Source organism: Pseudoliparis swirei, chromosome 6 (genome assembly GCF_029220125.1).
Source record: "Pseudoliparis swirei isolate HS2019 ecotype Mariana Trench chromosome 6, NWPU_hadal_v1, whole genome shotgun sequence".
Taxonomy (NCBI): Eukaryota; Metazoa; Chordata; class Actinopteri; order Perciformes; family Liparidae; genus Pseudoliparis; species Pseudoliparis swirei.
Window position 1 is genome coordinate 14,990,147 of NC_079393.1, and position 15,767 is coordinate 15,005,913.

General features: G+C 42.6%; 1 protein-coding gene across 1 annotated transcript in view; it reads left to right on the top strand.

Annotated features, from left to right (window-relative positions):
- Nucleotides 1-8,763: 8,763 nt before the first annotated feature.
- The window catches only part of pclob (piccolo presynaptic cytomatrix protein b), a 46,922-nt gene continuing 39,918 nt past the window's right edge, over nt 8,764-15,767 (top strand). The window contains exons 1-5 of the mRNA XM_056416223.1: nt 8,764-9,455; nt 9,740-11,125; nt 12,228-13,271; nt 14,368-14,441; nt 15,150-15,405. Of these exons, the coding sequence (XP_056272198.1) occupies nt 8,985-9,455; nt 9,740-11,125; nt 12,228-13,271; nt 14,368-14,441; nt 15,150-15,405 (3,231 nt within the window). The 5' untranslated portion in view covers nt 8,764-8,984. The remainder of the gene's footprint in view (nt 9,456-9,739; nt 11,126-12,227; nt 13,272-14,367; nt 14,442-15,149; nt 15,406-15,767) is intronic.

The following is a 15,767-nucleotide window of genomic DNA, read 5'->3' on the forward strand; positions in this document are numbered from 1 at the left end:
CTGGGGTGCAAGATTCCACAAAAGTTGCCTCCCAAAATACTGGCTCACAGCACAAGTCACCTGAAGTAGGACAGCAACAGCAGGGGTCACCAAGAATTGGACAACAACAAGGCTCACCTAAACTTTCGCAGCAGGGTTCCCCTAAAGTTGCACAGCAGGGCTCATCTCAAGTGGGACAACAACAGCAAGGCTTTCAGACTACACTCCATCAACAGTCCTCGGACAAGCCTCGGTCACAACTACAAGACTCTAAGGGACCTGGTACGCCTGGCCAGTGCGGAGCAGGGTCTTCATCACCGGAACCAACCAAAGCTGGACCTCAGTCAAAAGCAGCAGCTAAGTCCCTTTGCCCAGTCTGTAACATAACAGAACTAAATATGCACACCAAGGAATCGCCGAACCATAAAACCTGTTCACAGTGTGAAACTGAAGTGTGTAGCTTGTGTGGCTTCAGCCCACCAGACTCTGATGTAAGTAATGGCTTAGTATTTTGCCTATGTATAATTTGTTTTATTTGTATATGACTGTGCTTTGTTAAAAACGAAATGTGCATGCATTGTGTGTCTGTAAAGTATATATTACAGTTTTGGCTATGAATATAATTATCTTTGAAGGCCAATTTAAATAATTTATCGATTTACTGCAGTCATAGTGCAGTAATTGCTGAAAGTTTGTTGGTCGTGAAGTTATATCGCATTTGCAAAACTCCACTATATCATCTATATATTATACTACTATATTATAATACTAATCATAACTCGTTTAATTAAGAGAAAATTAACTGGACATTAGTGTTGAAATTAGTCAATATTATAAGCAATAGCATTTATTTGTAATGGCACTTTTTATCTTGTTCAATATATGTATTAATATGTCATCCATGTCATTTTTGAACAGGGACATGCGTGGCTTTGTCTTCCCTGTCAGATACAGAGAGCTCAAGGAGCTTCTGAACGACAGGGAGCTTCCATGAAAAAGCCCACGCCCAACAAAGTTTCTGCTGCTCAAAACCAGACACCATCTCCTGCTGCATCACTCAAAAAAGAGACGTCAGCCCCAGGTTCACCTCAGAAAATGCATTCTAAATCGGAAAACGTGCCAGCCAAGGGTGAAGCTAAGTTTCCAGAGAGTCCAAAACAGGCGAGCCCAGCATCTATTCAGAAAATGACACCTGAGACCACATCCGGGTCTCAAAAACCAGATCAGACTAGTCAAAGTGGACGCAAGCAAAGCAGTGCCCGGCAAGAGTCAGGAGGATTATTTGGCTTGGGTGGTGGTAAAACTGAAGCTGGAAAGCCTGAAGGGTCAGTGACTGGAAAGATGTTTGGTTTTGGTTCTTCCATTTTCAGTTCTGCATCTAATTTGATAACCTCAGCAGTTCAAGATGAGCCTAAAACCACACCACCAGTTTCTCCCAAAATGCAGTCTACAAAAGAGATCAAACCAGCTACTGTCCAAAAGTCAGTCAAAGACAAGACACAGGAGCAACCCCAGCCAACAGAGGCTAATCCAGCAAGACAGGTCAAAGTGGACAAAGCTCCATTAGAGGCTCCAAAAGCATCAGTAGCCTCCCACAATGTCCCTGGAGGGGGTCGATCCACTTGTCCGCTCTGTCAGATGGTGCTCAATATGTGCTCGAAGGACCCTCCCAACTACAACATCTGCACTGAATGCAAGAGCACTGTCTGCAACCAATGTGGATTTAACCCCATGCCAAATGTCAATGAGGTAGGACACATTATGTCGATTAAATTAACTAACTACTGAATGAATGAATAATTGAAGAAAAAGAGAAAGGAGGGAATTATTTTAAATGATTTTTTTTTTAAAGTTACATACATAACTATCATTTTATGATTTTGGAAACAAATCGCTATTTATTGAGTAATTAAATTGGTTCTAAGGAACTGGTAGGTTGGTTCAGCTACATTATTGCCTCCAAAGTGTTCATTACAGCACTGCAGCACAAATTATGATACTTGTAAAATAAGCCATTTTAAGCTGTTAAATTCCCTCTTGATGCTCAGAGAAGTTGCTCAAGTCATAGCTCAGCTCATAGTAATGTTTGAGATATTTTATATATAATGTGTTTTTGTCATGACAAGTTGGATCTGTCTTTGTTCTTTTTCTGGGCAATGTCAAATCCTCTATTGAAGTTGCAAAGCTGTGAAGCCATTTTAATTCCATATCCTACTCACAGTGCCTCTAGTCTCTAAATGGCAAGATGGCTATATGTCAAAGCCTCGGCCATATCTGGCAGACGAGCACGAGACACACATACAAATGCAACTCCACATACCTCTAGTTTCACTGTGGTTTTCCTGTAGTAAAATAACTGCAATAAATAAACCATTTTAGGGTAATAATATTACCATTATTACATGATCAATTTAAGATAATTGACTCAAGGCTCTTTAAAGCAGAGTATCATTTTAACTGTTAATCTCATAGAAATGTTCATGCAATACACACATACACACATCCATGATACTTGTACATGATCAAAGGACTTGACATGTAACTCATTCAATGCAGTTAGTAAGCTACCTTGCCAAGGACAGTCCAAGGCTACTTGATCGTGTGATACTGCTTCCTCAACTAAAATAATAGTGGTAAATGAAGATCAGGATGGGGAGATCCTCTTTTGCATATTGCAAGCACTGTGTGAAAGTCCACTGAAACCTTGTCAGTACTTTCACTTAATATACTTTTTTATGAGCTTCTATTTGCTCTTTTATGATGATGGAATTAGTTGATTTAATTTAACACATTTAATTAAATACAAACATCTTATATGCACTGTTCTCAAATACTGCGGCAAATAATGGATGTAATCAGTCTGCTCCTCCTATTCCATGGTTGTGTGTGTGTGTGTGTGTGCTGTTCTGTTTCGATTAGGATGCCTCAACTCCTAGATTCTCTATTTCTTTTTTTGTTTACTTTTTAAACATGTAAATGTATAATTTGTTTGTTTGTTCTGTTTTTTAAGGGAAAGCAGTGGCTTTGTCTAAACTGCCAGGTGAAACGAGCTGCCAGTGGAATTGAACCGCAGAAAGATTCCTCTTTGGTCAATACCTCGTTTAAAAAATCTACTCCAGCACCAGGCTCTCCTCAGAGGGAAGTATCTACACCTACAGTACAACCAGTCCAGGCTGACACTGCTAATGGACCAGACAGGGTTAAACAGGCTAGCCCAGCTCCTGGTCAGAAAACACCTCAGGAGAGCCGGATGACACCTCCTCAGAAACAACCAGAACAGACAAGCCAAACTACACAAAAGCAGAGGAATGCCACAGCAGCTACAGACCAAGAGTCAGGAATGTCCGTCGGTCTTGGTGGTCCTAAAAGTCAGCCCGATGTGACAAAGCCTGCAGTGACGGGGAAAATGTTTGGTTTTGGTTCGTCCATCTTCAGTTCTGCATCTAATTTGATAACCTCAGCTGTTCAAGATGAGCCCAAAACTACACCACCACGTTCTCCCAAAATGCCTGCTGGAAAGGACTCTAAATACCCCACTGCCACAAAATCAGAACAGGAGAAGAAACCAGAACAACCCCAGCAGGCCAAGAGTTCTCCATCAGTACAGCTGAAAGCAGAACAACTTCCATCAGAGCCCCTAAAGAGAGCATCCGCTTCCCCAGTTGTTTCCAAAGCAGGCCCGTCTGCCTGTCTCCTCTGTAAAGTGGAACTAAATGTGGGCTCTAAAGATCCTCCCAACTACAACACCTGTACCGAGTGCAAACACACTGTGTGTAACCAATGTGGTTTTAATCCCATGACGAATGTTAAAGAGGTAAGATTAGAGTACTGTAAATTACAGAAAGGTTGCTTGAACAGTGATTGTTGCATTGATTTTTTATTATTATTACTGTAATTCATATATTGTTAAAAGCAAAATACTTTCAATTGTATAACAACACTGATCTAAATTTTACTATTTAACTGTTTGCTCAAATATAGGTGAAGGAGTGGTTATGTCTCAACTGCCAAATGCAGAGAGCCCTAGGAGCATCTGAGCCTCCAGGAACTCCAGTGATGAAACTACTGGCCTCACCAAATAAAGTCCCGACACCTGCCAATGCCATTAATATGGAAACTCCCCCACTAGATAAATCTCTAAAGAAAGACATTCAAACAGCTGCTGAATTAAGGGAAACCTCTGCACCAGTCTCCCCTCAGAGAAAACCACCAACACCAGCAGCGCAGACAGCAAAGGCGGAAGTCGGGAAAGGACCGGAAAGTCAGAAACAGGTCAGCCCAGCTCCTGGTCAGACAACTCCAATGCAAGGATGTAAAACAGGTCCTCAGAATCCACAAGACCACAGAAGTCAAACTGGACATATGCCGAATAATACTATCTCAGCTACACAAGAGGAATCTAGAGGGTTGGTTGGATTTGGCGGTCCTAAACCTCAACCTGATGGTGCAAAACCTGCTGAATCATTGGGTGGAAAAATGTTTGGCTTTGGTTCCTCCATCTTCAGTTCTGCATCCACTTTAATAAACACAGCTGTCCAAGATGATTCCAAAACAACCCCACCAGTGTCTCCCAAGATGCCTGCTGCAAATTCAACAACATCTCAGCTAGTTGATAAACAAAAACAGGGGAAGAAACTAGAGCCATTGACCTCTTCATCTCATCAAGCCAAAGTAGAAAAAGCTCCATCAGAGCCTCCAAAGGATGCAGCTGTTTCCCCAGTTATTCGCAAGGCGGGCCAAACTACCTGTCCACTCTGTAAGGTGGAACTCAACTTTGGCTCGAAGCAACCTCCCAACTACAACAAGTGCACTGAATGCAAGATCGACGTCTGTGACCAATGTGGATTTAATCAAATGCCAAATGATTCAGAGGTAATAATGACAAAGATGAAAACATTCTTGAATTGAATTTAACATAAAATCACCTAACAAACTATGAGTGGTAAAAGTAACATATGGCATAATTGAACTGGAAAACATTGTGATCTATAAATAACATATATTGGCTAAGTGAAATGATTGCATGCTGTTGTATGTTTCGTAATTTACTTTAAATTCAATCTTTTTTTTGCAGGTAAAAGAATGGTTATGCCTGAACTGTCAGATGCAGAGAGCTCTTCGTGCATCTGAAACCACAGGACCTCACAATACAGCTAACAAAATGTCTCCATTGGCTGTGCAGCAGAAGATAACAGCACCCAATCAGGTGGAAACTCTAAAGAGGCTATCAAAATCTGATGCACCTTCAAAGATGGAGACATCAGTGCCTGATATCCGTCAAAAGAAGGGGAGTCCCACCCCAGGTTCTCCTCAGAAGACACAGTCAACTAAGGCTGCTAAAGGACCAGAACGTGATACACAGGCTAGCCCCACTCCTGGTCAGAAAACACCTCTAGATATCCAGGGGACATCAGCTTCTCAGAAACCAACTGACCAGCCAAGTGAACTTGGACTAAAGCAGAGTAAGGTCAACCCGGATTCAAAGCAGGAGTCAGGAAAAATATTTGGCCTGAGTGGTCCTAAAACAAAGCCTGATGCCTCAAAAACAACAGAGTCAGTGACTGGGAAGATGTTTGGCTTTGGTTCCTCGATTTTCAGCTCAGCATCAACTTTGATATCCGCTGTTCAGGAAGAATCACGTACTACACCACCAGGCTCTCGTAAGATGTCTGCACCAGCACAAGCCTCGCGCAAGTTGTCTGCTGTACCCAATATTTCTCCAAAAACTACCCCAGCAGCTTCCCCCCAAATGTCCCCAGCAAGAGAGCCCAAAACCTTGGAGAAGAAACAAGAAGATTTCCACCAGAACAAACACGACAAAGCTCCATTACAGCCACCAAAGGCAGCAACAATCTCCAAAACGTCTTCTAATGCAAGCCAGGGCACCTGTCCACTGTGTGAGGTTGAGTTTAACACCAGCTCCAAGGATTTGTCAAACTGCAACACCTGCACTGAGTGTAAGACCACTGTCTGTACCCAATGTGGATTTAACCCAATGCCTACAGGCAAGGTAAGTGAAGTAATACGTAAACAATGCATTATTTATTGGCATACTGTATGCACGTATACTATAATTTCTGATCTGTGGTATTTTTTACAATTACCTCATTGACCATTAGTGCAGTTTTAAAGAGTCTGTTTCTCTCAGGTTGTTGTCTATTACTACAATGTGTAATACCAAAGCAACATATAACTTCTGTCTACTGTATTTTAGGAAAATGAGTGGCTATGTCTTAACTGTCAGAGGAAAAGGGCAGTTGGAGCATCTGACCCCCCAGGGCCTCCCACATTAAAGACTCTAACATCTACTAGTAAAGTTCCTTCACCTGCTGCAGTCCAGTTGAAGGACGATCCAGGCCATGCTGTACTTAAGAAGGAGACTTCAGAACCAGTCTCACCAGTACAGTCAGTGAAACGTGAAGCTGCTTCCGTACCGTTGAAACAGGCAAGCCCAGCACCTGATCATATAACACCACAGGAAATACAGACGGGAGGACAAAGGAAGCCACCAGATCGGGCATGCCAACATGGAAGCAAGCTGCCTGATTCTGTAAAGCCTACAGAGTTAGTAACAGACAGGCAGACTGCACCTAAGCAGAGTGATGCCTCAGCAGTGACACAGCAAAAGGCAGAAGGTTTCTTTGGTTTTGGTGGTGGTAAAACTCAACCTGAACCTGGAAAGCAGGCAGAATCAGCAACTGGGAAAATGTTTGGCTTTGGCTCTTCAATCTTCAGTTCTGCATCTACTTTGATAACCTCAGCCGCTCATGACCAGTCCAAAACTACTCCTCCATTGTCTCCCAAGATGTCTCCAGCAAAAGAGATCAAGTCTCCCAGTGCCAAGAGGATTGAGCAGCAGAAGAAAACAGGGTTATCACAGCAGACAAAGACACCTCCATCAGGACCAGCCAATTTAAGCAAAGCCACATCAGATTTTCCAAAGGTCGCAGAAGCGTCCCAAGTAGCTATCAAACAAGGCCACTCTACATGTCCACTCTGTAAGGTGGAACTCAACATGGTTTCCAAAGATCCACCCAACTACAATACTTGCACTGAATGCAAGAATATTGTCTGTAACCAGTGTGGATTTAATCCTATGCCAAATGAAACAGCGGTAAGACTAGAAAAAAAAATATATATGTCTAATTTCAACTTCATTTTACATTTGACTGTTGATAGACTTTAAATAATTGTAAGTGTCCCTTACTGGATCTATATTGTCTTCAAGATATGCATGCCTTCGCTAACTTCTTTTTGTCTTTAGGTAAAGAAGTGGCTGTGTCTGACATGCCAGATGCAGCCTGCTCTAGGCTCAACAGAGTCCCAAGGAGTTACTTCTGTCAAGTCCCAGATACCTGCTAAACCCCAAAAGAAAGAAATCATCAACGCTGCAGAAAATCAAAATCAAAATTCACCTCAGAGGGAACTGTCTGTTGCAGCACAGCCAGCAACAGCCAACGCTTCTAACAAGCCTGAGGGTCAGAAACAGGACACCCAGAAAACACTAGGTTCTAATAAACCACCAGAAACTGAATACAAGCAGAGTAATGCCACAGCAGCGCCACAGCTAGATACAAGAGGTTTCTTTGGTTTTGGTGGTGGTAAAACTAAACCTGATGGTGCAAAGCCACCAGAATCTGCGGCTGGGAAAATGTTAGGCTTTGGTTCTTCAATTTTCAGTTCTGCATCCACTTTGATAACCTCGGCTGACCAGCCTAAGACCACTCCACCAGTTTCCCCCAAGATGTCCCCAGCTAAAGGGATAAAATCCCCTGATGCCCAAAAGAAAGAACAACGGACAAAGTCAGAACAACCCCAGCACACCAAGATACCTTCAACAGCCCAGACTAAAGTGGACAAAGCTTCATCAGAGCCTCCAAAGGTGGCAGCAGCCTCCAAAGCCACTGGCAGACTATGCCATTCTACCTGTCCACTCTGTAAGGTCGGACTAAACATGGGGTCCAAGGATCCACCTAACTACAATGCCTGCACTGAATGCAAGAACACAGTCTGTAAACAGTGTGGATTTAAACCCATGCCAAATGTGTCAGAAGTAAGTGAGATTTTCATTTGTTTAATATCTACATTTTATATAATTTTATATTAAAAAAATATATTAACACATACAGTAACAAAAATATTGTATGATATAATGTAGACATGCCGACATAATTGTCACTGTGCTGTACTATCATGTTATCGTACAACACCATTTATGTTTTACTTATATAATATGGTTTCCCCCTCAGATGGAGTGGTTGTGTTTGACTTGTCAGACGCAAAGAGCTCTCAAAGCTGCCGACTCAGTAGAGCCTCCATTGATGAAACTTCAGGTATCACCCAACAAAGGGTCCACACCTGCTGCTGCCCAACAAGATGTTATTTATACACAAACAGTAGAAGTGCCAGAAAAAAATCCAAAGGACCGACTAATACTAGGTGACACACAAAATAAAGAAGAAACTAAACCTTCAGTTCAAATTGACATCACTACAAAATCAACCACTGCTTTATCACCTGCAAAAGAGACACCAGGTACTGTTTCGGCACCCATACAAGTGGAGAAAACTGCTTCAGCACCGACCAAGGAGGTCACAACCTCGTTTGCACCTCCCATCAAAGAAGAGACAACAGCTGTAGTTTCAGGCCTCAAGAAACCATCGCCTGCTCAAGCTCTTTCTGTCAACACAGATATTGGAACTTCACTCCAGAGCAAAAATAATGTCACTCCACCGACTTCCCCTGCACCTAACAAAGTATTAGAAAAGAAAGAGGAGGAATCTAAAATACTTCAGAAATCAGCTGTTAAACCAGTCACATTTTCTGATGAAGAACAGGCTCCAAAAGCTCTAAATAAAGAATCAAACTCTGTTGAAACATCCCTTGCCAAATATGCTCCAACAGCAGCACAGCCAACAAGTCAAGAATCAGGAGGTTTCCTCAGCTTTAGTAGTCCTAAAACTCAGCGTGCTGCCTCAAAAACAACTGAAGCTGTGACTGGGAAGATGTCGGGATTTGGTTCATCCCTCTTCAGCTCAGCATCTGCAGTAAAGGAAGAGTCCCGCACAACACCACAAAGTTTGCGTAAAATGTCTGCCCCAGCGCAAGTCTCTGGCAAGATGGAAACATCCCAGATTTCTCCAAAGGCCAGCCCCCCAGTTTCTCCAAGGATAACTTCAGCAAAGGAGGCCAAACTGCCTGCTCCTCAAGAACCACATCCGGATAAGATAACAGAACAACCTCAGCAGACCAAGGCTCCCCAATCGGTACAGGCCAAAATTGACAAAGGTCCATCAGAGCCTTCAAAACAAGAAGCCCCCCAAGTTGCTCCCAAAGTGGGTCAGTCGACTTGTCTACTCTGTAAGGCCGAACTTAATACGGGCTCCACAGATCTTCCCAACTACAACACCTGCTCCGAATGCAAAACCACTGTCTGCAACAAATGTGGATTTAATCGTACGCCAAATGCAGCAAAGGTAATTAAATGACTAGCATTCTGCATTTTAGGTCAGGAGACAGTTGTTCTGTATTGTTTTACATTGGCACAGGTACAAGTCACACGTTAAATATTTAGTTGTCATTTTGAAATACACAAATATTGTAAAAGTGTAAAAAGTATTTAATTTAATGGTCATTTAAATCTGTTCCTTGTTTCACTGTTGTCACTTCTAGTCAAAAGAAGTATTTCTTTGGATCAATACAACAATGTTTTGAATGTTTGTCAGTAACAATTGCAAATAATGTTCCACTTTTTTTTCAGGTGAAAGAATGGCTTTGTCTAAACTGCCAGATGCAGAGAGCACTTGGAGCTTCTGAACCTCTAGGCCTTCCCATGATAAAACCCAAACCTTCACCAAGCAAAGAGGTTCCTGCCACCACACAAAAGAAAGATACCCCATTGTCCACTTCTGAGGAGGGCATCCATAAACCAGCTGCACCCAAAATTGAGCTTGTTGATATTACAATAACCAAGGAAACGGAATATTCAGCTCTTGGTGCACCAACAAAGAAAGTTACCCCTGTAGGTGCTTCATTGCCTGACAAAAGAGTTCCGTCCTCTACCACAGAGGCTGCTGTTTCACCAGCTTCACAAAAGCCTTCTGAAGACACACACATAAGACAATCTAGTACACCCAAGCAACAGTCTCCCAACGCTGTAACATCTGCTCCTCCACCAGATCCAGAGGCAGAAAAGCCATTCCCACAACAGCCCCCAAAACCTGTGACTTATATTGCCAAGTCTGCTCCTCATCCAGATCCAGAAGTAGAAAAGCCCCACCCACAACAGCCTCCAAAAGCTTTGACTTCTACTCCTCCAGCCGATCCAAAGGCAGAAAAGCTGTCCCCACAAGAGCCTCCAAAAGCTGGGACATCTATTGCAAAGTCTGCTCCTCCTCCAGATCCAGAGGCACAAAAGTCCCAACAGCAACAGTTTCCACAAGCTGTGAATTATGCTCCACAAGAACCAGACACAGAAAGGTTACCTCCACAACAACCTCCAAAAGCAGTGACTTTTATTGCAAAAACTGCTCCAACAACAGATCCAGAAGTGGGAAAGCCACCTCCACAGCAGCATGCTAAAGTTGGTGCCAAATCTGAACCTCCACCAGCTCAGTCTGCAAAACAGGAATCGGGTAGCTTATTTAGTTTTGGTGGTCCTAAAACACAACCTACAGCAGCAAAGCCTACTGAGTCAGTGTCTGGGAAGATGTTTGGCTTTGGGTCTTCTTTCCTAAGCTCTGCATCCACTTTGATAACCTCAGCTGGCCAGGATGACCCTAAGACAACACCACCAACTCCACGTAAGATGTCTACTACAGCCAATGGCTCACCTAGAACGACACCACTAGCCTCCCCTAAAATGTTACCTGCAAAGGACAACAAGGCCCCCGCTGTCCAGGAAACTGCAGAGAAAAAACTAGAGAAGCCACAGAAGGGAAAGACTCCCTCAACAGTACAAGCCAACGTGGACAAAGCTCTACAAGAGCGCCAAGGTGCTCCAAAAGCAGTTTCAACCATCTGTCCACTGTGTCAGGTCAACCTCAACATGGGTTCCAAAGATCCTCCCAACTACAACACTTGCACAGCATGCAAGACTACTGTCTGTAACCAATGTGGATTTAATACAATGGCGATTGTGGCAGAGGTAAGTCACTGTCCCTACAAGTCTGATACTGACACAAATACATATCAGGACATACAATGTTTTGTAAACCTCATGGTTTGTAATGTACAGCACGTTTATTGTCTCATGAGTATCATAAATACCAAACTTACATTATTGGGAATCAACTGATTTCATGTTTAAAATAGGAATGATTTGAGTTAATATGAAATACACAACCATGAATAAACATGTGAAACTAGAACGGGCACTCGGTAGAGCGCATACCTTCGCATATCACAAGATTGGGCATTGAATTATGAACATTTTGGCATTAGTTGCATGCCAATTGGACAAAAATGTATCGTGCTATGGTAAAAAAAAGATTTGGACCTTTCCATGACCTTGACCTTTGACCCGATTGATCCCAACATCTAATCAAATGGTCCCCGGATAATAACCAATCATCCCACCAAATTCCATGTGATTCAAGAAGATTTGACCTGTTCTTGACCTTGACCTTTGACCCGATCGATCCCAAAATCTAATCAACTGGTCCCCGGATAATGAACAATCATCCCACCAAATTTCATGCGATTCGGTTCAATACTTTTTGAGTTCTGCGAAAGATTTTGACCTGTTCATGACCTTTGACCTTGACCTTTGACCCGATTGATCCCAAAATCTAATCAACTGGTCCCCGGATAATAAACAATCATCCCACCAAATTTCATGCGATTCGGTTCAATACTTTTTGAGTTCTGCGAAAGATTTTGACCTGTTCATGACCTTTGACCTTGACCTTTGACCCGATCGATCCCAAAATCTAATCAACTGGTCCCCGGATAATAAACAATCATCCCACCAAATTGCATGCGATTCGGTTCAATATTTTTTGAGTTTTGCGAATAACACGCATACAAATAAATAAATAAATAAATAAATACACGGCGATCAAAACATAACCTTCCGGCATTTTCAATGCGAAGGTAATGATGGTGCTGAAGTAGTTCAATATCCTCTGCACTCTTTTAGTGATGACATTACATAACATATTTTCCACAACAATTTTGTCTCTTGGTTTGTCGAAACGGTATGTTATTGATTGTTTTACACTAAGATTTATTATATTGCACTTTTTCAGGTGAAAGAATGGCTGTGCCTGAACTGTCAGATGCAAAGAGCTGTCGAAGCATCTGAGCCCACTGGAACTTCTGTCGTGAAACCACAGATCCCCTCATGCAAGGTTCCTGGTTCCGAACTAAAGGACATACTGGATGAGAAGTCTACAGAATCTACGGTGGTCAAAAAAGAGGTGACTCAAGCAACTGCACAGAAAAAAGACAGCCCCAAAGCTGAGGCTCCAGTGCCGACTGCAGTCCAACAGACGGAGACAACACAACGAGATTCTGTGGAGAAGATGTGCATCCTTGTGGGTACTGAACAAGGGCAAAGCCAAATCCAGGATGTGGCTGGCCAGCAACAGCCTGATGGAAAATCTCACCAAGTACAGCATTCTCAAACTCTAAAGCCAGATGTTAAGACAGATCTTGCTAAACAAGAAGTTGAAAAACCACCACAACAGCCCTCTAAATCAGCAACCCCTCCTGCCAAATCTGCACCTCCTCTAGTTCAGCCTGCTAAACAGGAGTCAGGAGGATTCTTTGGCTCAGCAATTCCTAAAACACAACCTGCTGCTGCAAAGCCTGCTGAGTCAGTGTCTGGGAAGATGTTTGGCTTTGGGTCTTCTTTCCTAAGCTCTGCATCTACTATGATAACCTCAGCTGTCCAGGATGAACCTAGGACAACACCACCAACTCCACGTAAGATGTCTACTACAGCCAAAGGCTCACCTAGAACTACACCGCTAGGCTCCCCTAAAATATTACCTGCAAATGACAGCAAGCCCCCCGCTGTCAAGGAAACTGAAGAGAAGAAACTACAGAAACCACAACAGGAAAAGACTCCCTCAACAGTAGAAGCCAAAGTGGACAAAGCTCTATCAGAGCCCCCTAAGACACACACAGACATCCAAGGTGCTCCAAAAGCAGTTTCAACCATCTGTCCACTTTGTCAGGTCAACCTCAACATGGGTTCCAAAGATCCTCCCAACTACAACACTTGCACAGCATGCAAGACTACTGTCTGTAACCAATGTGGATTTAATACAATGGCAATTGTGGCAGAGGTAAGTCACTGTCCCTACAAGTCTGATACTGACACAAATACATATCAGGACATACAATGTTTTGTAAACCTCATGGTTTGTAATGTACAGCACGTTTATTGTCTCATGAGTATCATAAATACCAAACTTACATTATTGGGAATCAACTGATTTCATGTTTAAAATAGGAATGATTTTAGTTAATATGAAATACACAACCATGAATAAACATGTGAAACTAGAACGGGCACTCGGTAGAGCGCATACCTTCGCATATCACAAGATTGGGCATTGAATTATGAACATTTTGGCATTAGTTGCATGCCAATTGGACAAAAATGTATCGTGCTATGGTAAAAAAAAGATTTTGACCTTTCCATGACCTTGACCTTTGACCCGATTGATCCCAAAATCTAATCAAATGGTCCCCGGATAATAACCAATCATCCCACCAAATTCCATGTGATTCAAGAAGATTTGACTTGACCTTGACCTTTGACCCGATCGATCCCAAAATCTAATCAACTGGTCCCTGGATAATGAACAATCATCCCACCAAATTTCATGCGATTCGGTTCAATACTTTTTGAGTTCTGCGAAAGATTTTGACCTGTTCATGACCTTTGACCTTGACCTTTGACCCGATTGATCCCAAAATCTAATCAACTGGTCCCCGGATAATAAACAATCATCCCACCAAATTTCATGCGATTCGGTTCAATACTTTTTGAGTTCTGCGAAAGATTTTGACCTGTTCATGACCTTTGACCTTGACCTTTGACCCGATCGATCCCAAAATCTAATCAACTGGTCCCCGGATAATAAACAATCATCCCACCAAATTGCATGCGATTCGGTTCAATATTTTTTGAGTTTTGCGAATAACACGCATACAAATAAATAAATAAATAAATAAATACACGGCGATCAAAACATAACCTTCCGGCATTTTCAATGCGAAGGTAATGATAGTGCTGAAGTAGTTCAATATCCTCTGCACTCTTTTAGTGATGACATTACATAACATATTTTCCACAACAATTTTGTCTCTTGGTTTGTCGAAACGGTATGTTATTGATTGTTTTACACTAAGATTTATTATATTGCACTTTTTCAGGTGAAAGAATGGCTGTGCCTGAACTGTCAGATGCAAAGAGCTGTCAAGCATCTGAGCCCACTGGAACTTCTGTCGTGAAACCACAGATCCCCTCATGCAAGGTTCCTGGTTCGAACTAAAGGACATACTGGATGAGAAGTCTACAGAATCTCGGTGGTCAAAAAAGAGGTGACTCAAGCAACTGCACAGAAAAAAGACAGCCCCAAAGCTGAGGCTCCAGTGCCGACTGCAGTCCAACAGACGGAGACAACACAACGAGATTCTGTGGAGAAGATGTGCATCCTTGTGGGTACTGAACAAGGGCAAAGCCAAATCCAGGATGTGGCTGGCCAGCAACAGCCTGATGGAAAATCTCACCAAGTACAGCATTCTCAAACTCTAAAGCCAGATGTTAAGACAGATCTTGCTAAACAAGAAGTTGAAAAACCACCACAACAGCCCTCTAAATCAGCAACCCTCCTGCCAAATCTGCACCTCCTCTAGTTCAGCCTGCTAAACAGGAGTCAGGAGGATTCTTTGGCTCAGCAATTCCTAAAACACAACCTGCTGCTGCAAAGCCTGCTGAGTCAGTGTCTGGGAAGATGTTTGGCTTTGGGTCTTCTTTCCTAAGCTCTGCATCTACTATGATAACCTCAGCTGTCCAGGATGAACCTAGGACAACACCACCAACTCACGTAAGATGTCTACTACAGCCAAAGGCTCACCTAGAACTACACCGCTAGGCTCCCCTAAAATATTACCTGCAAATGACAGCAAGCCCCCCGCTGTCAAGGAAACTGAAGAGAAGAAACTACAGAAACCACAACAGGAAAAGACTCCTCAACAGTAGAAGCCAAAGTGGACAAAGCTCTATCAGAGCCCCCTAAGACACACACAGACATCCAAGGTGCTCCAAAAGCAGTTTCAACCATCTGTCCACTTTGTCAGGTCAACCTCAACATGGGTTCCAAAGATCCTCCCAACTACAACACTTGCACAGCATGCAAGACTACTGTCTGTAACCAATGTGGATTTAATACAATGGCAATTGTGGCAGAGGTAAGTCACTGTCCCTACAAGTCTGATACTGACACAAATACATATCAGGACATACAATGTTTTGTAAACCTCATGGTTTGTAATGTACAGCACGTTTATTGTCTCATGAGTATCATAAATACCAAACTTACATTATTGGGAATCAACTGATTTCATGTTTAAAATAGGAATGATTTTAGTTAATATGAAATACACAACCATGAATAAACATGTGAAACTAGAACGGGCACTCGGTAGAGCGCATACCTTCGCATATCACAAGATTGGGCATTGAATTATGAACATTTTGGCATTAGTTGCATGCCAATTGGACAAAAATGTATCGTGCTATGGTAAAAAAAAGATTTTGACCTTTCCATGAC